General features: G+C 40.8%; 3 protein-coding genes across 4 annotated transcripts; 1 reads left to right on the top strand and 2 right to left on the bottom strand.

Annotated features, from left to right (window-relative positions):
• Nucleotides 1-741: 741 nt before the first annotated feature.
• Nucleotides 742-5,108, bottom strand: thap12a (THAP domain containing 12a). Its single transcript, XM_037749128.1, has 5 exons — nucleotides 4,892-5,108; nucleotides 3,361-3,478; nucleotides 2,980-3,078; nucleotides 2,833-2,869; nucleotides 742-2,715 (listed from the first exon to the last, which is right to left on the bottom strand). Exons 1-5 carry the CDS (start codon nucleotides 4,978-4,980, stop codon nucleotides 905-907), a joined length of 2,154 nt encoding a protein of 717 aa, XP_037605056.1. The 5' UTR covers nucleotides 4,981-5,108; the 3' UTR covers nucleotides 742-904.
• A 1,216-nt stretch (nucleotides 5,109-6,324) lies between these two features.
• On the top strand, nucleotides 6,325-9,540 carry si:ch211-266i6.3 (cytoskeleton-associated protein 2). Its single transcript, XM_037749129.1, has 7 exons — nucleotides 6,325-6,421; nucleotides 6,540-6,611; nucleotides 7,114-7,904; nucleotides 7,990-8,335; nucleotides 8,423-8,480; nucleotides 8,695-8,971; nucleotides 9,110-9,540. The coding sequence occupies exons 2-7, from the start codon at nucleotides 6,567-6,569 to the stop codon at nucleotides 9,372-9,374; spliced, it is 1,782 nt and encodes a 593-aa protein (XP_037605057.1). The 5' UTR covers nucleotides 6,325-6,421; nucleotides 6,540-6,566; the 3' UTR covers nucleotides 9,375-9,540.
• Nucleotides 9,541-10,361: 821 nt separating this feature from the next.
• Nucleotides 10,362-21,435, bottom strand: stt3a (STT3 oligosaccharyltransferase complex catalytic subunit A). Of its 2 annotated transcripts, none has more exons than XM_037749124.1 (18): nucleotides 21,296-21,435; nucleotides 19,213-19,333; nucleotides 17,876-17,936; nucleotides 17,658-17,779; nucleotides 17,323-17,468; nucleotides 16,727-16,817; nucleotides 16,529-16,635; nucleotides 16,280-16,444; nucleotides 15,973-16,153; nucleotides 15,295-15,450; nucleotides 15,090-15,181; nucleotides 14,721-14,876; nucleotides 14,292-14,480; nucleotides 14,061-14,177; nucleotides 13,878-13,980; nucleotides 12,408-12,596; nucleotides 11,985-12,100; nucleotides 10,362-10,765 (listed from the first exon to the last, which is right to left on the bottom strand). In XM_037749124.1, exons 2-18 carry the CDS (start codon nucleotides 19,298-19,300, stop codon nucleotides 10,727-10,729), a joined length of 2,118 nt encoding a protein of 705 aa, XP_037605052.1. In that variant the 5' UTR covers nucleotides 19,301-19,333; nucleotides 21,296-21,435; the 3' UTR covers nucleotides 10,362-10,726. The 2 variants fall into 2 exon arrangements, with proteins under 2 accessions (XP_037605052.1, XP_037605053.1); XM_037749125.1 differs by having other exon boundaries at nucleotides 21,278-21,296.
• Between the last annotated feature and the right edge of the window lie 71 nt (nucleotides 21,436-21,506).

Here is a 21,506-nt window from a genome sequence, read left to right as displayed (position 1 = left end):
GTTATATGGTGGTAACACAGTGGCCAATACTGGCTCCCCAAAACATAACATGAAAACAGCATGAATGACAAACGTAGCAAAAACTAAATTCAAAAATGTCTGGTATTTATCGCTCAATAAATGCCACTTGGCAAGCCAGCCGTTCATTCAATTACATTCTACATTTTATCACAAAAAAACAAAACAGCCTAAAAAAGATGCTAATTCAGTATGAGGGCTAGATACAGTAGTGAAAAACATGTCTGACTCTGACTCTTTAACAAAGCTGTGGAAAATCCTTCCGGAGTAGGGCTGTCAATCGATTAAAAATATTTAATCGCGATTAATCACTCATTTTTGTATCTGTTCAAAATGTACCTTAGAGAGAAATTTGTCAAGTACTTAATACTCTTATCAACATGGGAGTGGGCAAATATGCTGCTTTATGCAAAAGTATGTATATATTTATTATTGGAAATCAATTAACAACACAAAACAATGACAAATATTGTCCAGAAACCCTCACAGGTACTGCATTTAGCATAAACAATATGCTCAAATCATAACACGGTAAACTCAAGCCCAACAGGCAACAACAGCTGTCAGTGTGCTGACTTGCCCAAAACTGCATGTGATTATCATAAAGTGGGCATGTCTGTAAAGGGGAGACTCGTGGGTACCCATAGAACCCATTTTCATTCACATATCTTGAGGTCAGAGGTCAAGGGACTCCTTCGAAAAATGGCCATGCCAGTTTTTCCTCGCCAAAAATCCAAAAAGTTAAAAAAAAGCTACAACCTAAAAATCGCAAGTTGCGTTAAAAAAAGATAATGGCGTCAAAACAAATTTGCGTTAAAGCGTTATTATTGCATTATCTTTGACAGCCCAAGTCCGGAGGCTTAACTACCACATCACAACTGAGTGACTAAGACACATTCTCCCTGTCAGGGTATGTCTTCATGTAGACCTCAACCATCGAGTCCAGATCAAACCCAACATCATAGTTCATGTTCAATAGAGCAAGACTTTTTGATTTGAATTTGTCAGGCGTGTTCTCCATGTACATCTGGAAGCGCTTGTACGCTACATCGCAGCTGTCCTCCAGAGCCAATGTGGGCAGGATGCCGATCAGCCTCAGAACCGCGAGCATGTTTGGGAAAAACTTGACATCGGCCAGCTGTAGTGTTTCGTGGAGATTGGACGGGAAAGTCTCGCCTTTGCCCTTTTTGCTCCATTTAACCCACCAGCAGTGCAGCTCGGCGGAGAGGGTTCCTGCGTTAGGGATGTCGTTTTTGAACACCTGCACATTCTCTTCCTCTGGTTTAGTAGACTTGTTCTGCTCTATGACAGCAGGGACCAGCGACAGACATCTCAGGGCCTTCAGGTGGTCCTCGCAGAAGAGATCATTCATTTCTTTGATGACATGCTCCACCACGGGAACAGACAGGTGCTCCTTGTAGTGACTCTCCGGGCGTATGGCTCCTGATTCTGACTGGTGCTTTCTCAAGAATGACCGAGGAACCTTGACCGGGATCTCCATCGCGGTGGCTAGAGTGATGGCCTCATCGTTCCAGAACTCATGGTACACATCGATGTTATCAGACACTTCCTTCAGGGAGTGCAATACAGCTTTTAAACTGACTGCAGCAAAGTGGGCATCTGTTGCTTCCCCTTGCACGTTCTTCCCAAACGCTTGCGTCAGTGTCAGGGCGTTTTTCAGCACCACCAGCGCCATGACAAACTCAAAATCAGCTAGTGCTTTTGAAATCTCTAGGGCGCTGTGTGTGACTTGATCGCTCCACCTCATGTCCTCGTTGTCGTGAACGCTGTCCACACAGAGTAGTAACGCCTCTAGGATTTCCACCGCCACCTCAAACGCGTCATTTCGCGTGGTCCAGCTGCTTCCACAGATCTCCTTCAGCTCCTTGGCCTTCTCCTCTTTGTCCGGGTAGAAAATCATAATGGCGTGCTCCAACTCCAACTGCAGTAAAGGGGACTGACTGAAGAATGACTCGATCCTCTTAAAGGTCGACATGACAAGCTGAACCCCTGACAAAGCCATACCATTTGCCAATGACAGGTTCAACGTACGAGTAGATCTTAGTGTAGGCACCGCCATTGGATACCTCTCCATCAGTTTGGCAGTGAATGTTTTTATTTTACTAAAATGTGTCCCAGAGCAGGAGTGGGCTTGGCCTCTACACTGTTCCATATCCAAGCCCCATTTGTCGGTTATTTCAGACAGCAGTTTCTCTGCTAAGGCGTCTCCGTCTCCTTCAAAGGACAAGAATCCAAAAAACCTCTCCTGCTGGCAGTTAGACTGGTCCACATAACGGAGAAAGACGGGGACGTACCATTCTCCTGAGATCTTCACCAAGTCATCGGTAAGCAATGAGAAAAAGCCGTTTTGCTGAACTTCCTCCACCAGCTTACTGTGGATGCATTTCTCGCACACCTCAATCAACTGATTCAGCTGAGCTGAGGAGCAGCACTCCTTATTCACGTCGTACCGCTTCTTAAAGGCTTCATCTCCACAATTCATGCGATATTCTAACAACGCCTGAAAGTTGCTCGACCCATCCTGTTTACCATCACCAGGTCCTGTCGGAGGAATGCTTTGCTCTCCCAACAGTACAAGAACTTCAAATAATGACTTCAGATACACCTTGTACTCTTCTTCCTCTGGGAGTGTCTGGTCATCTTTCTTAGCCGTCTCTGCTGGAGACTTTTTGATTTCTAGAAAAAGGGAAAGAGAAACAGTTGCAAGACAGAAACCAAATCAATAAATATGGGAGTAATTTGTTTCATTGTCAGTTAATAAGCACATGTGTGTGTGTTGATAGTTCTACTTACTCTTTCTCCCTTTACTGTCCTTGTCATCATCTTTGGTCTACAATAATAAATAGTCAAGTTATAAATGTGATTACATAGAAACTATAAAAATTACATTATAAAAATAATTTTCCTCCATTTAAATAAAATCAGATTTATTTTACCCACCGTCTCTTTACCGCGCTTCCCCTGCCCGTTTTGAGATTGGCTTGGTGCATCAAAGATAGTTGGTATGGCATCGTCCTTCAACACTGTACTCTGAGCCTCCTGAAAACAAAGTCAAGCCAGACAAAAAAAATTATAAATCACATATGAAGAAATATAACTTACGTTGAACTAGTATTAAAACCTATAATACCTACATATTCACTAACCACTACACAATATACTGTATTTATTGGATAGTTAGTTAAATAATATGCAGGGCTGGATTAACTTTACTTTAAGATTGGCAATTACAGTAAAAGACCTGCAAAGTCTGGGGTCACATTGACCTCTGCAATTTGATCCAAAACCATATGCATGTTGCAACTTGGAAACACAACTTACACTATCAACCGCAGATGTTTCAAAATGTTTCCCACAAAGTCTGTAGTATCTGTACAGCTGGTCTGGGGATTTGTCCAGGAGATCTTGCCTCTGGCATTTTTCAACCCACTTCTTGGACCTGAAAGGAGAAATTCAAGCAAAATAGTTTTAACAAATTCAATAGAAATTTTAGGCTTTGAGGTTCAGTTATGGTTCAGTGTGATATATCAATTCAACGGCCGTGACATGCTGCCCCTAATTTTCCAGTCTTTATTTACTATAACAATATCTGAGAATCTAATGGTAAACAATACTTCAAAAAACAAAAGCATAAAATGTATAAAACAAGACAAAACAACATCCCTCAAGCGTTCGCCTGTGGCTAAGCTGTTCAGACAAGACTCCAACACAAACTACATGGAAGCACCAAAACCGCAAAGTTATATATAGTGAAGCCCGTCTGTTAAACAGTGTTGTCCGCTGTCGGAGGACGCGGGGGAGACCGTAGCTTTGGTCTCCAGGGCCGGAGTCTCTGCTGTACTCTGCTCCTCTGCCTTCACTCACACACCGCACGTGTTCTCGCTATTTCGCTCCACCTCACGTGCATGCGTGCACAAGACACACTGCAGAAGAGTTAGTTTAGCTCTGAGAATATCTAGTGAATATCTAGTGGACGTTTGTGCAGAAATAAATGCTGCAGCTCCTCCAGACCAACAGAGGTTTCCCGTGTCTTGCGAAGTGACGGGGCTCCGCAGCGAGAAACGTTATTGTCTCTGACCGGGTGCCAGGGCCTTCCCTGTTCCTTTTGACCGCGGTCGGGAGGCTGAAGCAGGAAAAGCCAACACTAGGATCAGCAGTGATTCATGGAGAGACCTCCGTCTGGTCAGCTAACATTACTGCCAAGCAGGTGAAATATAGAGTGATATTGTGGTTTTAGCTGACGTGTGTCGCCTCACTGTTTTGAGCGATGCTCCTTCATGTCTATTTAGGGCGAGCACAGGCGCGAGCAACAGGATGTTGACTTTGTTGAATTAAAGGCCACAGGTGTCGCTGTTAACAAGCATTTCTGATTCTTACAGACAGTCCCTTTAAATAAAATAAATAAAATAAATAAAATAAATAAAATAAATAAAATACTAAGTTGGCATCAACTGCAGATGTTGCAACTAGTCCTTTACTGCATGCATTGCAACTGTAGTACTTTACACTGCTGTATTTTGCAAAACCGGCTTTGCCAAACTGCAAAAGGTCGTATGATGAGCCTCCTGCGTTTAGCAAGAAGCACAAAGGGCGCCTGAAACTGTCAAACGTTTGAATTGAGTTTGTGTGTTTAGAGGTATATAGCTATTTCTTTATATTTCTTAACATGTATATCACACTGAAAGGATGTGAAATATGTGTATTAAATGTTGCTGAAACAAAACTTGGACAGTTCAACCAAAGTTACCCTGGTTTTAAAATGCATGCCTTGTGATTTACATACAGACTAATCCACTGTTCTGGGTAACGCAGCTAGCTTCCTGTTAGCTTTAGCATCTTTAGCAATAGTTACCTCTCTGGATCATACGGAAACCTGAAGAGTGGCTGAGAGTCGGATCTGCCGCTGGTACAGCTCGGCACGGCGCAGTGATTCTGCATCATTAGTTTGTGAATATACTCAGGGTGAAATCCTTTTTGAGGGAAGCCAACTATGCTGCTAACGCTAGTTAGCTGTCAAGGTAGCCACGTTAAACAGCAAGTCAATTTCCGGTTTCTTTTCTTTCAAAATAAAGTAAATTGTGTTTGAGTAAAATAAAACTTCCTAATGTAAAAACTTTCTTTTTTTGTGGGTGGGAGGATAATCCAAGGCATGACATTTTTTTATTCATAAGCCCTCGAAAATGCCCCTATGCCAACAAGGCTATGTTATGTTGTCAAGTTATACAGCATAAACATATGCAAAAGGTAAGCTGCCTAGCAACTTCAGAGGATCCCTATTGTTTTCCTTTTGTCCTTTTATTAGTACACTTGTTCCTAAAGGCCACAGATAAATCATCTAATGCTTTTTTTGTGATCGTAATTGTGGTTTTATTTTGAAGGTGAATTCGTTTGCTTGTTCATAAATATCTGCGCTTGACGTTTTTAACAACGTGCAACCAACGTGCATCAAATCGCGCGCTGCGCTTCTTTCCCAGAATCCTCAGCGGTCTTTTCAAAGCCCACGAGTTGAAACTTCCTCTTAATACATCCATGGTTGAAACATGGCACATTTCAAAACCTATGCACATCATATGTGCGTTTTGTGAAGTCAAGATCCATCCATAATGAATGGACTGACTCACACTTCTTCTGCTTATTATTCTGCTTATTCTGCACATTATTATTATAATTATAATTATAAGTATTATTATTATTATTATTATTATCATTAAAACATGAGCATTTGCATTTTTTTCACTTGTGCAGATGTGATGATGACCGATCAGCCCCCATCTCCTTATTTGACATTGTGACGTAAATATGTAATATTATATATATATATACATATATATATATATGTGTGTGTGTGTGTGTGTGTGTGTGTGTGTGTGTGTGTGGCTATATAACGTAAATGTCATGGCTTATACTAAACTTGTTTGTGCACAATTGTGATTTGGTTATAATAAACTTTTAAGTTACCAGTATGTGTATTTGCACGTCATTAAGGTTTGATCCAGATAAAAGCAGCAGTAGAATATAAAACTGGGCGATAAACCTGCGTTTTTGCGATACAGCTACAGTTTTTGGCATGTTTTGCATGTTACTGGTCCGGTATTACTGGAATCCTATTTGTGTTCAAACTTTCAAACAGAAGAGATGATGAAAACTCGTGGATGACACAGAATGCAGTCTTCTCCAGTTCTCGTTCTTAGTTTCGAGACACGCCATTGGTTAATTTGTAATCTCGCGATACTAGAGTGGCCAATTGCAGCGCAGCAGCGCCAAGTCAAATCCAATGTGTTTTTGCTGCAGGGTGGGAAGCGGTGGATTCTGCTCCTGAGTTGAGCCGTTTCGGATGAGATTTCTCTCCGTATTGTAACTTACAACAAAAGACAACAGCAGGGTGAGTTAATGTTTCTTTATAACTTCACTAAAACATGTTAACTTTATAGATACACTGAGTACACTCGACTCAATACAGCTAACATCTCTGTATATATGTTGCTTTGTTCACCTTTCAGAACATCTTCGTTGATTTCAGCTTCATAATGGACAACGTTGCAGTTTCAAGACGTAACCACGTCTATAAGAAAGTAAGTACTTTACGTTAATGAATATCCTATGAAATACTATATAAATACTACTATATGCAGTGTTTTTTAGCCCTCATTCAGGCCACCTAATCTGTCAATAACACTCAAACATCAAGTATCATCTGCTGCTGTTATACATAATAATTTAAAGTCATTAATGCACATTTTTTTTAGTAATATGCACATGTCACCTTTCACTTTATTTACATATTGTAATATGTAAATATCTGTCACATACCAGTATAAATCGTCACATGTACATACTGTACATAATCATCCAGTCTCTGTATATCCATCCAGTATTTATTTATTTATTTGCAGTATTTGTATTGTTTACAGCTTACAGAACACTTGACTTGTATACAGACATATTTTATTTTATTGTTGTATTCTTATTTTATTGTTTATCAGTATTGTTCCTAGCTGTTATTTCTAGAGTCAAATTCCATGTATGTATATACTTGGCAAAATAAACCTGATTCTAATTGTTTAATTGTATTAGGGAAACAAGGAAAACACTCAGCCTGCACTTGGAAGCAAGTCCTTAATAGGAAGAGATAAAACGTCTGTTAATCCCTTCCAACTGACAAACAACAAAAAAGAGGAAACCGTGGCAAAAAATGGTCTTCTTAAAGCCAAGGTGGACACAAGGTCAGCGTCTGGTGAGGCTCTGAAAGGGGTGCAGAAAGATGGGAAAGGAGCTGCTGCTGCTGATGTCAAACTACGACAAACACATAGCCGGGCCTTCCTCACCGAACAGGCTGTGAGACACAAAAAAATAGTTGCAGAAGCTCCAAAGCCACCAGCTGCTGCGCCGTCCTCAAAGTCTGCTCCCGGCATGTACAAAGGCAAGATTGTCCAGTCAAAAATTGGTTCCATTTGGAAGGCGACTGCCGCCGTGGGCGAGGCAGATCCCAAAACAGAGGGTCAAAGGGTCGGGCATGTGCCGAAAAGCCGGTCCAAATCTGTTGTTGACCTGCCCAAGTACAGCACACAGAAACCTGCGCCGACAAGGTCCAAGTCGGTGATGGATAGACCTGCTCAGGTGTCCAAGCCTGCAGTCAACAGCCGTCCTCCTGCTGGGTTCCGCTCTGCTCGTCCTCCTACCAGGACCATCCCAGCAACACTCGCCAGTACCAGCTCCAGAAACACTAAAGCAGCTCCCACCAAGGGAAGTGGGACTCAGAAGTCAAAGCCAAAGGTTCCAGTGACAGACACAAAGGTCAACAAACCTCCTGTCACAAGTTCCCTCAGTCAGTACAGACTCACCATGGAGACTGCTGAGGAAAGGAGGTAACACTTCTCCTCCATACACACACTTGATGTTTGCCTTACTGTGCATCAGAAATGCTCAAATGTTTTTGTGTTCCCTCTGCAGAGCGAAACTGGCCGATTGGCTCGCCTCCAAGGGCAAGAGTTTCAAAAGACCGGCCCTGACGACAGCAGAACCCTCTAGAACCAAAGTCTCTGCAAAACCTGAAGCTGTTTTCGATCCACAACGTCAGTCTCATGTTGGAGCTCAGCCAGCCGCACAGCACAACCCTGAACCTGAACCCAGACTGGAAGCCCACAAGCCAGACTCTGCTGCTGCTACTACTGCTGCTCACTGTGCAGACACCCAGGGAGCAGCGTTGACAACGCACGGCCGAACTCCAGTCATCATGAACACCAGTCTGGACCTGCTGGAAATCTCTGATGTTGACCCACAGGACAGCGTGCATGATGTAAGGAAACAGGCTCTTGCTGTTTTAGCTGGATTAAAGATATTCCACAGTGATAACTCATTTTATCTCTTTGTTTTATTTTGACAGATTGTTGTGAACCTGTGTGACATTTTGGAGGCCATGGCGACGCCCTCTAGATGTGATGGTAAGTTCTTAAAATAATTTATCCTTGTCACTTACTTTAATTCCAACCAAAGGAAAAGTGGTTAGGAAAAGACATTAGGATATCATTTTTGCTGCCCTGGTCTAAGGATGACAAATATAACTATATAATATATATAATATAAATTCTGACTGCAGTTGTTGTAGCACTTTGTACAGATGCTTCTAACACAAACACAATTATTTCTCTCCATTAGAGCTTTCTCAGGCGACAGATGTGTGCAGTGAAATGGAGGACAGCAAACCAAAGTATGAATGTAAAGAAGAGGAGCTGAAGAAGGAAATGCCTGATGATGTTGGCAAGCAGCAAAAGGTTGAGCAAGTAAAGGATGGAGCAGAAGAAAGTGATGACCAGAAAGTGGAGACGGATGAGGAAGTAGAAAGTGATGAGGTGTGTGTGATGGAGACCACGCCACCAATGGAGGATGCTTCAGTAATTAAGTACAGCGTAAGGACTACGCCATACCTGCAAAGGTGAGTTTCATTTGCAATAATAGCAATCTCTTTTTACCTCAACTATTTCTTTATTTAACCATGAATGAAATAGTAACAAAGTCATTTATTTTCACTTGTAATAAAGTATTTATTTTCCTTCAAACATCACTTGTTTAGTGTCAAGAAGACAATCGAAGAGGAGGCCAGCACGCATAGCTCCAGGAGAAAGGGCAACATCAAAGATCTGAAGTTTCTGACACCGGTGCGCCGTTCCTGCCGCATCGAGCGAAAATCCTCCCGCCTGCCGGCGATGCTGGTCGATCCTGATCCCTGCGTGTCGTCGCTGGCTGAGCTGTTGAAGCTGGACGATGATCCCAATGCCTACATCTACAGAAAAAACCATGCACTTGTGGAAGATCTGCCAGACCAGAGCAGACTGTGAGGAGCTCTGGAAATGTGATGTTTTAAAAAATATATATATTGGACTGGTTCTAATGGACACTTTATACTGATACTTCTAAAATGATCTTTACTAATAATTAAAGTGAATTTTTATTGCTGTTTTCAGATTGGGAGGAAAACATTATTCTTCTCTAGTTATTCTTTACTGTTCTGAATGTATTAAGACTATCCCTAACACTATTATTTTTAATATAAAGTTGACATGTATTGCCAAATGCAGTGCAATAAAATGATCTTATCTTAAAGTCATGCTTTGTTTTATTAACTCTAGAAATCTAGTATCAAATTCTTGAGTGCATCTTTATCATTCAGCCTACATACTGTACATATCACAATTACTGTGATCAAAGTGTTAAGATCCAGGAACGTCGCATCAACTAATTCAAGCTCATTTTGGGAGTACAGTGAGCTTCTAATTACATACATCGGGCTGGATCGAGTAAATCATCTCATACTTGCCAACATTGACTTCAAAAGTAGGGAGGATTTCAAAACCATAGCTGGGGGTCTGAGGGTCCTCCCCCAGAAAAAAAGAGTTTTAAAGATTGTTTCCTGCATTCTGGTAACTTTAAAAAAATGAAAACTAGGTACACTGCAACAACAAATTGTTGTTAAATAAGCCTATTTTTAATTCTAAGAAAAGAAAACAGTAATTTGCCCCTCTGAGGTGAACTTAAAAATTGGGAGGGTTGGCAAGTATGCATATCACCAGTAATGACATCAAATACTAGGAAAAACAGCCACTAGTTTACTTTGATTATGAAGGTGTATGAAGTATAGCTCAACTTAACAGATGACTTCCCAAACATGAGTAGCATGTTATCCTTTCAGCAACTTTGTCACCAGGTGTGGCTCTCACCCAGATTCATAAACTGCTCTGACTAGTTCAACTCATACTGTATGCTCCCACATCATTTGTCTCAATGGATTCTGTGCAGAGGTGTTGGAGGAAAAAGAAAAGACAAACTATTTTCTCACGTTTAATCCCTCTTTAATTGACCACATTGTAAAAACCCATAGCGCTCTTAAATGAACACTGCTTTCTTTTGACCGCTCCATGGCGAATGACGCTTCCTGACATCAGACTGGACGTTTTGACACCAGCTCCCTCTGATCCCAGATGAGACATTTCATTATAACAAAATAAAAAAAAATTAAAATCATTCACACACACACACGCAAAAAAAACCCTAAATCTCTTTGATGCAATTTTTCTTCCCCTCCCCAAACAAAAGTATAAAAAAGTACTCTTTTCCCACTCATCTGCAGACCACAGGGGAAGGTGTTCAGTGCTGTGTGCTAAAAGGCTGTTTTGATCGCCGTCTGAAGGTTTTATGTCCTTGAAAGACCCCGGTTGTCCAGATCTTTGACCTGAAATATGGAACACAAGATTTGGTTAGAAAGGTCTACAAGTCAACCTTCAGTAAAAAAAAAAAGAAAAGAAAACGTTAAAGCCATCCTCAGACAGACTAATCCATCACCAGTCTGACTTTAATGTATTACAGATAGAGCTGCAACCATTATTTTAATTTCCATTAATAAATTGTTCACTTGGCCTATAAACATTTAAAATTTTTATTTTAATTTTTTTTTTTTTTTTTTTTTAAAATCGGTGCATAGACTGGCGTACTCGCCAATACCTGATCCAGAATTTTGGGCAGTATCGGTCGCATTTCCGACACTGGTATCGGAACAACTCTAAATTATACTATTATATAGCAAATAATGTAATTTAAAATAATATCTTTGATTATTGGTGTACTTAATAGAGTACAATATTAATGTAATATTTTGTGATCGTACTTGAGAGATACAAACTGGGAGTATTGTCTGGTATACGTGTGGCTGGTTATCTAATCAGGAGATGATTGTCATTTCCTCACAAATAAATACAGCTGAGTGTTCACTTCTTTAACTTCACCTGAGGAAGGCCATCTGTGGTTGAGATAATTCCACTCATATCCACCAAATAAAAGACAGTAGTGTGCCGGTGTTTTTTTTATTATTTAATTTCTTAAAGTTACTCTCTATTCAAGTAACTTTTTCAGTAAGTACTTTTGTACTCTTACTCAAGTAGTTATTTTGATAACTACTTTTACATCTACTTGAGTACTTTTTTTTTGCAAAGTAACAGTATTTTTATTTGAGTAGAGTTTGGGGCTACTCAACTCAACAGTTCAATATCCAGAGATATTCTATTCACTATAATGTAAGACCAAGAAAAGTAGCAAATTCTCACATGGAATCATGAAATGTTTGGTGTTATTGCTTGAAAAATGAGCAGAATAATTATATATCAAAGCAAATTTGATTAGTTTCCTGTCAGCTGACCAATCGATTAATTGACTTATTGTTGCAGATCAAATTCCATGTTTAGGTTGTAAAGAAATGTAAGTCATTTACTCATCTGTTGTTCTAATCTCCCTCAATCTGTCACGTATGCTTAATATTGCGATTCCTACTTTGCCCCTAAGAAATGGTTTCTTGACCAGCGAACCAATCTTGGTTTCCCAACAGTCCTAACAGACCGATACGATGACGACATTGTCAAAGGACAGGGTAAGGAGAAGAAGTTCAAAGTCATTTTTACCTTGTATATCCTAACCAGCCAGTGCTCTGTTGTGTAGGCCTCCTCCAACACATCCAGTTCGAAGTCTTTATTTCCGATCTCGGCGTTCCTCACTCGGTCATAACCAGGGGGGCGCTCTGCGGAGAGGAGCAGTAGGATCATCAGAATTACAGGACAAAAGGCTGTAGCTTTACATTAATGAGGAGGACCAGCAACATGAATATGTATGCTGACAGTGCAGTCAATTGAGAAGCTGATATGGTGGTTCATCTACTAGTTTTGGCACAGTATTTTCCACTTGGTGTTACAGTATGTCCACAGTCTCGCTCCATGGTTTTGGCCACCAATTCTGTCTAACTTACAATTCCCAACATGCCTCTGATTGCGAGGTAAAAGCCGCTCATGCATGAAAAACAGTTCCCACTTGGCTGTAGAGTTACTCACTGGCCTCTGTGTAGACCTGGCCGAAGCGGTAGTAGCACATCTTGTACATGAGGCAGTTGAGCAGGACAGGCGAGCCCTCGCGGTCCACTCTGAACTCTCCGGTGGGGGTGTAGTAGTCGTGCTCCTTGATGTGTTTGCCCGTGTCTGTGCTTCCACCGATACGGACCATCCACAGGAACTTATTGATGTCTGAGGCAGACAGATGGAGAAGTTAGAAGAACAACAACAATTACAAAGTACAGCAATGGCATTACTTTATGCAATGAATGTGTGCGCCAAATATTTTCTATCACTGAAATACAACTCCAAAATTCCTAAATACCTGTTTGACAGGTTATAATACAGTAAAGAAAGAGGGGGAGGTATACTAAGCAGTGGAGTCGGTGTGGTGGAAATATAGACCTGCTGCTTACTGGTGACACTATTGGTATTACACTGGGGCCTTCCTAACTATTCACTGTAGAAGAGAGTTATTACAGCTATGAGAGTATAGGCTGATTTTTCTTTGCATTAGTTTTTGTTAGAGTTGTAAATTGATTAAAATATTTAATCATAATTAATCGCACGATTGTCCATAGTTAAACGCGATAAATCGCAACTTAATCACACATTTTTTATCTATTCAAAATGTACCTTAAAAAGGGAAATTTGTCAAGTATTTAATACTCTTATCAACATGGGAGTGTCAAATATGCTGCTTTACGCAAATGTATGTCTATATTTATTATTGGAAATCAATTAACAACATAAAACAATGACAAATATTGACCAGAAACCCTCACAGGTACTGCATTTAGTATAAAAAAATATGCTCAAATCCTAACATGGCAAACTGCAGCCCAACAGGTAACAACAGCTGTCAGTGTGTCAGTGTGCTGACTTGACTATGACTTGCCCCAAACTGCATGTGATTATCATAAAGTGGGCATGTCTGTAAAGGGGAGACTTGTGGGTACCCATAGAACCCATTTTCATTCACATATCTGGAGGTCAGAAGTCAAGGGGACCTGTTTGAAAATGGCCATGACAGATTTCCTCGCCAAAATTTTGCGCAAGTTTGGAGCGTTATTTAGCCTCCTTTGTGAGAAGCTAGTATGACATGGTTGTTTACTGATGGATTCATTAGTTTTTTTCTAGTTTCATATGATGTCAGTATCTTCACTCTAGCTTTAAAACTGAGCCTGCTACAGCCTAAAAGCGACATCAAATCACATCTAAAAACAAAAGCACCACCCAAGCGAGGACATTAACGTTATACACAACATCACATGAAATAAATGCCATTACATCAAAGGGGGTCTGGAAACATTCATAGCATAGCTTAAGCTTTGCAAACAGACCGTTAAACCCAAGTCTATTAAATCCATCTCCGTTAAACGGCTTACTCTAGTGGGAATGTGTCTGCAGACGTGTAGGTTTCTGTCGACACGATGCTTTAAGCACTCTGATCTACTGATAATCAGGACGTACCATCTGAAGAGTAGCCCGTCAGTCCTCCGAAGATGACCAGGACATAACTGACATCCAGCTCCCTCATGATCTCATAGGCCCTCTCTTCTGTGGATGCCATGGCCTATAGAACAAACAACAGCCCAGTCAACACAGCAGCACTTCATAAACACACCAAATTACCCTGAAGGTTACCAAGCTCACCTGTCCAACTCTGGAGATGTGCGTGTTGTTCCATGTGTTGTTGTCCACTAGAATGGTTCGATTAGCCATGGCAGTTATCTGATAGCCATAATCCCACCATGACATGACTTTGGCATCCTGGAAACACAAAATGAAACTCAAATCATTTAATCTAATGGTTATGATGGTGCATAACTACTATCTGAAACCTTGTTTAAGAACTCCTCACAGATTTCTTTGGGAATGACTGACCTCGGGAGTGTTGTGGCGGAGCCAGTAGTAGGCCTCTCTGAAGTCGTCGAAAATGATGCGGCTGCCGTCACCTCCACGGGCTGACAAGACAATTGAGGGAGAGGAGTAGGCTTCGCTGGTCACCCAGGTAGAGTGGAAGGTGTATGTAATGAGGAAGAAGGCCATGACCAGAATCATCCCACTGGCAACCTGTTAGGAATATAATGCAACACAGGATGTCATCAGGTTTTAACCTTTCTGTCTGTGGGACCATCAATGTGCTTTTATTCAGACTACTGAAATAATAGATGGATTTAGGCAGAAATCTCTCGTATCCTTCTCTTAAGAATGTAACTGCATTTTATCAGTAAGAGTTTACACATCTGCACGAGAGAGATTATCCAGGACATCCTAGAATAGCACTCTGAAGCAGTCTCCCAGGCCTCCTACCTCATTTTTGATGGGGTAGGTGGCATCCTGCTGCTTCTTGCTCTTCTTGTCTGGCCGGCTGACATCCAAATTCTTCATGTAAGTGGTTAGCACCTGGGACACACCGATGCCTGACAGGATGCACATGACTGGAGCCAGAACCAACATCAGACGCACCTGAGACACAAGCAGCATATGAGGTATAAACTATAAATAAAAAATCTCTTTCCTAAATACATGTTTTTCCATTTACTTCAGTTATGTTTAATGATGCGAGTGTGCCATCTTCTGGTGACACTGTTGAAATGTCACAAACCCAGAAAGCAAACAAATCAAACGGCTCTCTGGAGAGTCCTTTGAGACGTGCGCGTGGCTCTGTACAGGACGTACCATGACAGCTGAGAAGTACATGCTGGTGACTCCATACATGATGATGAAGATCCTGGCGTCTGACAGGTTGTTGAAACAATAGTAAAGGCCAACTGTGAGGAAAGTGAAGGTAACGGTCGGTCACAACCCAACAAGAATACAATAATTAAAGATGGAGTGGTCATACAGTTGGTACTCTGTGTGTTTCTGCTGAGTGTGCACTTGCCTGGAAACATGAAGACCAGCAGCTGGAGGTCAAAGTAGTATGAGGACCAGGTTGTGGGCTGATGCTCAGAGACAGAGGCGATGATGGGGATGTTGTTCTTGGCGTAGGAGGGATCCAGCAGGGAGTAGAAACGACCAGTCCACGGAGAGATCTTACCTGAGGGAAATATACTTTTAGTCAGTCATAGTCCAACACAAAAGAACATTAAGTTACTCTGAGGAACTTTTAACTGATTATGAAACAGTCTCAATTTAATACTGACGCCTCTATATTGACCTACATACGTAAACATCAGCAAGAAGATTGGCTACTTCTATATAGTTATTCCTAATGCTCGTCATCGATGCCACATCGTTGGATTCCGTGCAAAATCAGACGACATCATGCAGGTTCACCAGGACACCACGCTACTGGAGGCCCAGGCCAGACTGCAAGACCCCGCTGCAGTAAAATGAGGTTTTCTAAAGGGACTCTGGTGCTCGGAAACACTACCGCTACTGTACACAGGGTCCGCCAAAATCAACACAAGATTAAAGTTCCTCATAGTAACTTTAAAATCAGTTTCTCACAAGAGGAAAGGAGAAGGTAGGGAAGGTGTGAAGCAAAAAAATGTTCCATCCACTACGTTGCCCTTTGCCAATGTATCTACTGGTGCACCACCTTGTCAAAACCTCTTACCGGTCAGCATGAGAACGGTGCCCACAGACAGTATGACGAAGCCCACCAGGGAGATGACGCTCTTGAACAGCACCTCAAATTGCTGGGCATTGAGTTTGCTGCGCAGGTAGTCCACAAAGGCGTGAATCTGGCACAAGCCAAACACACCGAAGGCTGCCATGTGCTCCGATGACTGCACCGGCTGGTATATGAGACAAGAAAGACAGGGAGGTGAACATTGTGCAACAGAACAGAGCGTAACCTCTTTTCCCCAAACCCAATATCAGTGTAACTCTCGTAACATAAGATAGTACATTTTTCACTTTACCTGGAAACCAACAAAAGAGATCTGCATGGAAAGGATGGTGCCGAGGCAGTAGACCGTGCAGTAAGCCACATAGATTCTGTGAGAGAATCGGCCTGTGAGCATCAGAACCAGGACGTGGAGGGGGATGAGATTGATAAGGAACACGTAGCCACCCCAGGAGGAAACCTAGATACAAACAAACACCTTATCAGGACCTCTGTACACTCTAAATTCATTCAATAGAACATATGCATTTTTAGTTCTCCTCACCATGTAGAAGTAGGCCAGTGCGCACACGGACGACCAGTACACTGACCCCGTTTTGACAGCCTTGATCCACATGTAATAGGTCAACAGCATGCAGAAGATGGCAATACCTGAGTAGGATAGCACAGAGGGATTTCATTAACAATCTGTTGGTGATGTTTAATTTAAATAACAGTGTTGTCATGCACATCAGGTGTATACCTTCATTATCATAGGAGCCAGCAACTGAACGAGAGATGTAACCAGGCACCACTGCAATCATGGCAGCAGCCAGGAGCCCAGCACCTGCATCCTACAGGGACAAAAAGGATTTTTAGTGGCATCATCATATCAATAAAAGCATATTGAACTCATTTTGTTTTATTTATTTGTTTTTATCTACAGTTATCTTCTGCAGCTCTGAAAGGAACATTCTTATGTCATATGATGTCATATTTATTATTATAATAATGATTATTATTTAAGTCTTAAAACAACAATTATTTAACAGAAAGCCTGTGCTACCTTCTGGTGGCGTGGAGTTTAAAAGATGAGGGCATTTACCATGCAAAAAGGGCCTAACTAAAGACACTACTGAGTTGCATTATGGGAACGGCAGGATCCAGTGTTTGTATCTCTGCTGCTTTGATTTTGACCACCCTTTTCTTTCTTTTTTAATCTGACTTTTATGAGTCTTTTAATTTAATCCAAGTGCAAATCACTGACGCGCCCCTTAAAAGAATAACATCTTGGCATTTTATTAAGAGTTTATAACCTTAAATAACAGTTCGTTGTGTATCTTATTATGTGTTTTCTACCTTCAACTCCTTGGTGAAGTGGTAGGTGACAATGGCGGTGAAGGAGGAGAACAAGGGAGCCAGGAAGACACAGACATTACGGATGTCAATGGTGATGTGGAAAAAATGTAGGACGTGGTACAGGACGGCAGAGGTGATCATCAGTCCTGGTAAGAGAGAAGAGAGGGAGACATGGTGTGTTCAAGTAAGCTTTGCAATAGTGTCAATTATGTAGACTGTATACATTAATCTCTTCTGAACCTCTCTTGAACTGCTCTACTTTCGATATTAAACATCAATAAGCCCACATTCATCTACTTGTACTGTGCTCTCTAGTATCTTTGTCTGATTCCTACCTGGATAAATGGTGCCACCAATGATCCTCCCCAGAGGATACCATGCCCTGTCGTCAAACCAGTTGTGAAACTTATAAAATCCTTCTTCTGTCAGGAAGCGGGTGGTACGGTAGTTAAAGTACCTGAAGGTGAGATGAAGGTGAGGGCGAGAGATTACTTTAAGGAGGAAAGGCTAATGACAATCCTTGGAAAATAACCATGACAGAAGTAGCACTTACGGATCAAACTCATGGATGACACTTTCAAACCTCAAGACGGAAAACAATCTGGTGGAGAATGCTGAAGAGAAAGATAAGCACGTGGATCAATAAGGGTGGGGGAAGAAATCATTACAGCATAGCATCGAGATATTTTGCGTAGCAATATTGTATAGATACACACACGTCAAGTATCAATCTTTTATTATATAAATTATTAATATTGCAAATACAATGCAGACTCAAACAAACATATCAGTTTGTCGGGTGCGTGATGTAACATTTATGTTTTTATGATAGTGTTGGTCAGTCTGTCTGCTAGACTGACAATCCCAGGTTGCTCCAATATAAATGATTGAAATGAGATGAACAGGATCTTATTTTATTAGGTAAACAAATGTTGACAAATTGCATAACTTGTAATTGAAAAAAGTTAATAAATGACAATAAATCGCAATATATTTTACCGCAATACTGAGCATATGCAAAATGTTTAAAATCGGAATAAGATTGTATCGAAATCACATACTATGTACTACATACTCAATAAGTGTACGATCGTTCAACATACTTTTGTGTGAATAAACAGCAGTATGTATATTTTCGGACGCATTGAACTGTAATTTACGTCGTCACTTCCTGAGAGCCTCCTTGCCAGTTGGAGACGTGTAACCACAGTAACCCGTGCCGACCTCATGTGATCAACATGACGGTTTGTGGTAATCAAATTCTGAACTAATTTAAAATATATATTACGCCCAGCAAAGTGAAATCTTATTCTTACAGTTAAACTGAAGCGTTGTTAATGTTGCAGAGCTGTCCATCAACATCCGTTATGAACGTTGTCATCCCTACCGCATTGCATTGTGGGATATTTATGCCGCCGCAGTGTCCAGCGTTGCATACTGTAATATTTCACCAGAAATAGTATGCAATTGGCAAAGCTATTGGCTTCATACTAAGGTGTCGGACATAGTCAAATGTCTCACATACTGTCTTAGCGTACTAAATAGCATGTTAGTATAGAATTTAGGATGCAACCATATACTCAGAACATTCCCCTGTGTGCTCTTAGTGTCATAGAACATATCTGCCATTCATTGTCTATGGAGCAGTTCCACAATTTAACCATAAGACATCACAAATTTGAGTTTTAGCACTCTAGTTTTTTGGATTTAGGAGAGAGTTGTTCATCTTAGACCATAGGAATAACATTTATGAATTTTGAATATGGGTACAGTTTCCCTTTAAGTAACACATGGTATCGTGGGGCCTCTGGTGATTCCCAGCCCAACGGATCAATGTGTAACGTTTGTTTTTAGTATTAGAGAGACCAGGCTCTTGTGTATGGGACTCACAAAGGATAGCAGCCATAGACAGGATGAGCAGCTTCAGCAGCGTGTCCTGTTTCTCATAGGACAACCGGAGGAAGCCCAGCTTGGTCATTTTGGCGAGGTTCGGGACAGCTCACCGTACAACCTAATGGGAGGAAGACAAGCACTGTAAGACTGAAAGAGCTACAAATAGGAGGACTGTGGAGAAAAAAAACCCAACATCACCTAATATAAGTTTCATTTTTTAGGAATAAATCCTGCAAAACAAGAAAATCTTTTCACTGTGCTGTAAACTATATGCTCAGGCAAATATGTTGCTTCGTAAGTTCAGTATGTGTGCTGTAAATGTAAAATGTTCATTATTTAGAGCTTTCTGCACGCCTTTGTACACAGCTCATCTTTGGTTTAGCTACAAGAAAAGCAGTACGCGAAGGCTCATAGTGGCTTACAATGATTCAATGAGGTTGTTGCTTCGGGTTCCCAGATGGCATAGTGCCAGTCAACTGTTTGTGCCAGTCAACTGTTTGTGTCCACATGTGAGGCACTTCTAAGACATTTGATGTATAATTTGATTTGCCGTTTGGATGAGTCAGAGAGCAGCATCATAGAGGCGTTAACCAGCCCGAGCAAGAGCTGCACTCGGTACTCATCCAGGCTCAGAAAACACTGGCGAGATAGCCTACATATTTCATTTCATTTAATTTCAAAATGTATTTCGAACATGTAGAATACAAAAAAAAAATAAAGAAAAAGAATGATCATACCAACAAGTGGGCAGTCAGAAACAAGTAGTATTTACATACAATGAAAGCGTAAGAAAATTAAATTGTCAACACTTGATGCCTTGATTTACATATTTGAAAAGGAGTGAGAAGAAGTATAAACCTATTTAATCCCACCCCTTCTTCATAAGTCAATTATTAATTATTAACCAGCTTCCTTATTGAGCCATACATATACTCTAATTAATTAAAATGTTCCTAAATTTGTCTAACTATAATTATTATTATTTATAATTATTCTAACTATATTTTTTACCTTTTATCTGTGTCATACAGAAATTTAAATTAATTACTGATATAATTATCCTTATCAAAATATAAATGTGTTATCTTGATAAGGATAATTATATCATATGAATTGAATGATGAACTGCTGTGGTCTTATCTTGTATGTTTTTTGTTTATTTTTCTTTTATTGCTATGGACCCTCCTGTGTATGAAATAAAGTTTGAATTGAATTGAATTGAAGGTCTGGTTTTAAGCAAGCCAGATAAACTCATAAATCAAAGTCTCCTGTAGCCAACTTGCATGTCTATTGCTATGGACCCTCCTGTGTATGAAATAAAGTTTTAATTGAATGTCTGGTTTTAAAGCAAGCCAGATATACTCATAAAATCAAAATCTTCTGTAGCCAACTTCCATGTCTATTGCTATGGACCCTCCTGTGTGTCTGAAATAAAGTTTGAATTGAATTGAATTGAATTGAATGTCTGGTTTTAAGCAAGCCCAGATATACTCATAAAACCAAAGTCTTCTGTAGTACACTTGCATGTCCAGCCCAACCAGATAAGGCCACGCACTAAGATCAGGAACCAGGAAGCACTTAGTCTGGGAAAACTTCTGCAGGGATTTGTGCCTTGTCTTCTTCACATTTTGTAAGTTTTTGCAAAAAAACTGAAAACCACCAGGCTCAACAGAGCTTCTAATTAATGCTAACTTTAAGAGCTCTAGCCTTACAAGTACTGACAGTTAAGCAACCTGTCCAACACCACAGAGCAGCTCATATGTGTCCACTAAGTTAACTAGCTATTAACACACATTATGTGCACATTTATAATGCATGCAGGCATCTTTCCAGCCTGGGTAGCATGTTGTAGTCAGTCAGCATCAGGCCGGCTAGTGTTAAAGCTGCTTCCACAGTTTAAAGTGAGTAGCATTAGCTAGCAATAGCTGCTGTATAATGAACACCCTAACCCAGCACCTCTTCTCTGACTTATTCTGAAGATACCAGCGACACTTTCACATGTGGCAGCAGGACTACATTATAAATTAAATCAAATAAATGAGGTAATAGATGTAATATTTACTGTTCAGTTAAGACTCACCCGCTCCGTTCCTGTTCTCTTCACACACAACCTTCAACGTCAACTAGTCCCGCCCACAATCACGTCATGCTGCGCGTTTATTGGTTGAGCGTCGGGCAACGGTGATCCCGCGTACATCTGATTGGTTCTTTGGCTGTCAATCAAATTTGGTTTCCTACCTTGCCGCTGTAGTGTAGTGACGTGTCCTTAGTATGGTGAGGGCAGCGTGTTG

Source organism: Sebastes umbrosus, chromosome 17 (genome assembly GCF_015220745.1).
Source record: "Sebastes umbrosus isolate fSebUmb1 chromosome 17, fSebUmb1.pri, whole genome shotgun sequence".
Lineage (NCBI taxonomy): Eukaryota > Metazoa > Chordata > Actinopteri > Perciformes > Sebastidae > Sebastes > Sebastes umbrosus.
Note: the sequence above shows the minus strand (reverse complement) of the source record. Positions and strands in the feature narration are given on the sequence as shown.

What these genes read in the sequence shown, in the direction of transcription:
- si:ch211-266i6.3 (XM_037749129.1), top strand. Translation starts at nt 6,567, where the DNA reads ATGGACAACGTTGCAGTTTCAAGACGTAACCACGTCTATAAGAAA. An exon ending in GTAACCACGTCTATAAGAAA is followed by an intron (nt 6,612 to 7,113) that starts GTAAGTACTTTA and finishes TAATTGTATTAG; the next exon opens with GGAAACAAGGAAAACACTCA. An exon ending in ACTACGCCATACCTGCAAAG is followed by an intron (nt 8,972 to 9,109) that starts GTGAGTTTCATT and finishes TCACTTGTTTAG; the next exon opens with TGTCAAGAAGACAATCGAAG.
- thap12a (XM_037749128.1), bottom strand. Translation starts at nt 4,980, where the DNA reads ATGATGCAGAATCACTGCGCCGTGCCGAGCTGTACCAGCGGCAGATCC. An exon ending in TTTCCGTATGATCCAGAGAG is followed by an intron (nt 3,479 to 4,891) that starts GTAACTATTGCT and finishes TTCTCCTTTCAG; the next exon opens with GTCCAAGAAGTGGGTTGAAA. An exon ending in GGAAGCGCGGTAAAGAGACG is followed by an intron (nt 2,870 to 2,979) that starts GTGGGTAAAATA and finishes TTATTATTGTAG; the next exon opens with ACCAAAGATGATGACAAGGA.
- stt3a (XM_037749124.1), bottom strand. Translation starts at nt 19,300, where the DNA reads ATGACCAAGCTGGGCTTCCTCCGGTTGTCCTATGAGAAACAGGACACG. An exon ending in CACTGGCCTACTTCTACATG is followed by an intron (nt 16,445 to 16,528) that starts GTGAGGAGAACT and finishes GTTTGTATCTAG; the next exon opens with GTTTCCTCCTGGGGTGGCTA. An exon ending in GGCTGGTTAGGATATACAAG is followed by an intron (nt 10,766 to 11,984) that starts GTAAAAATGACT and finishes TCCATATTTCAG; the next exon opens with GTCAAAGATCTGGACAACCG.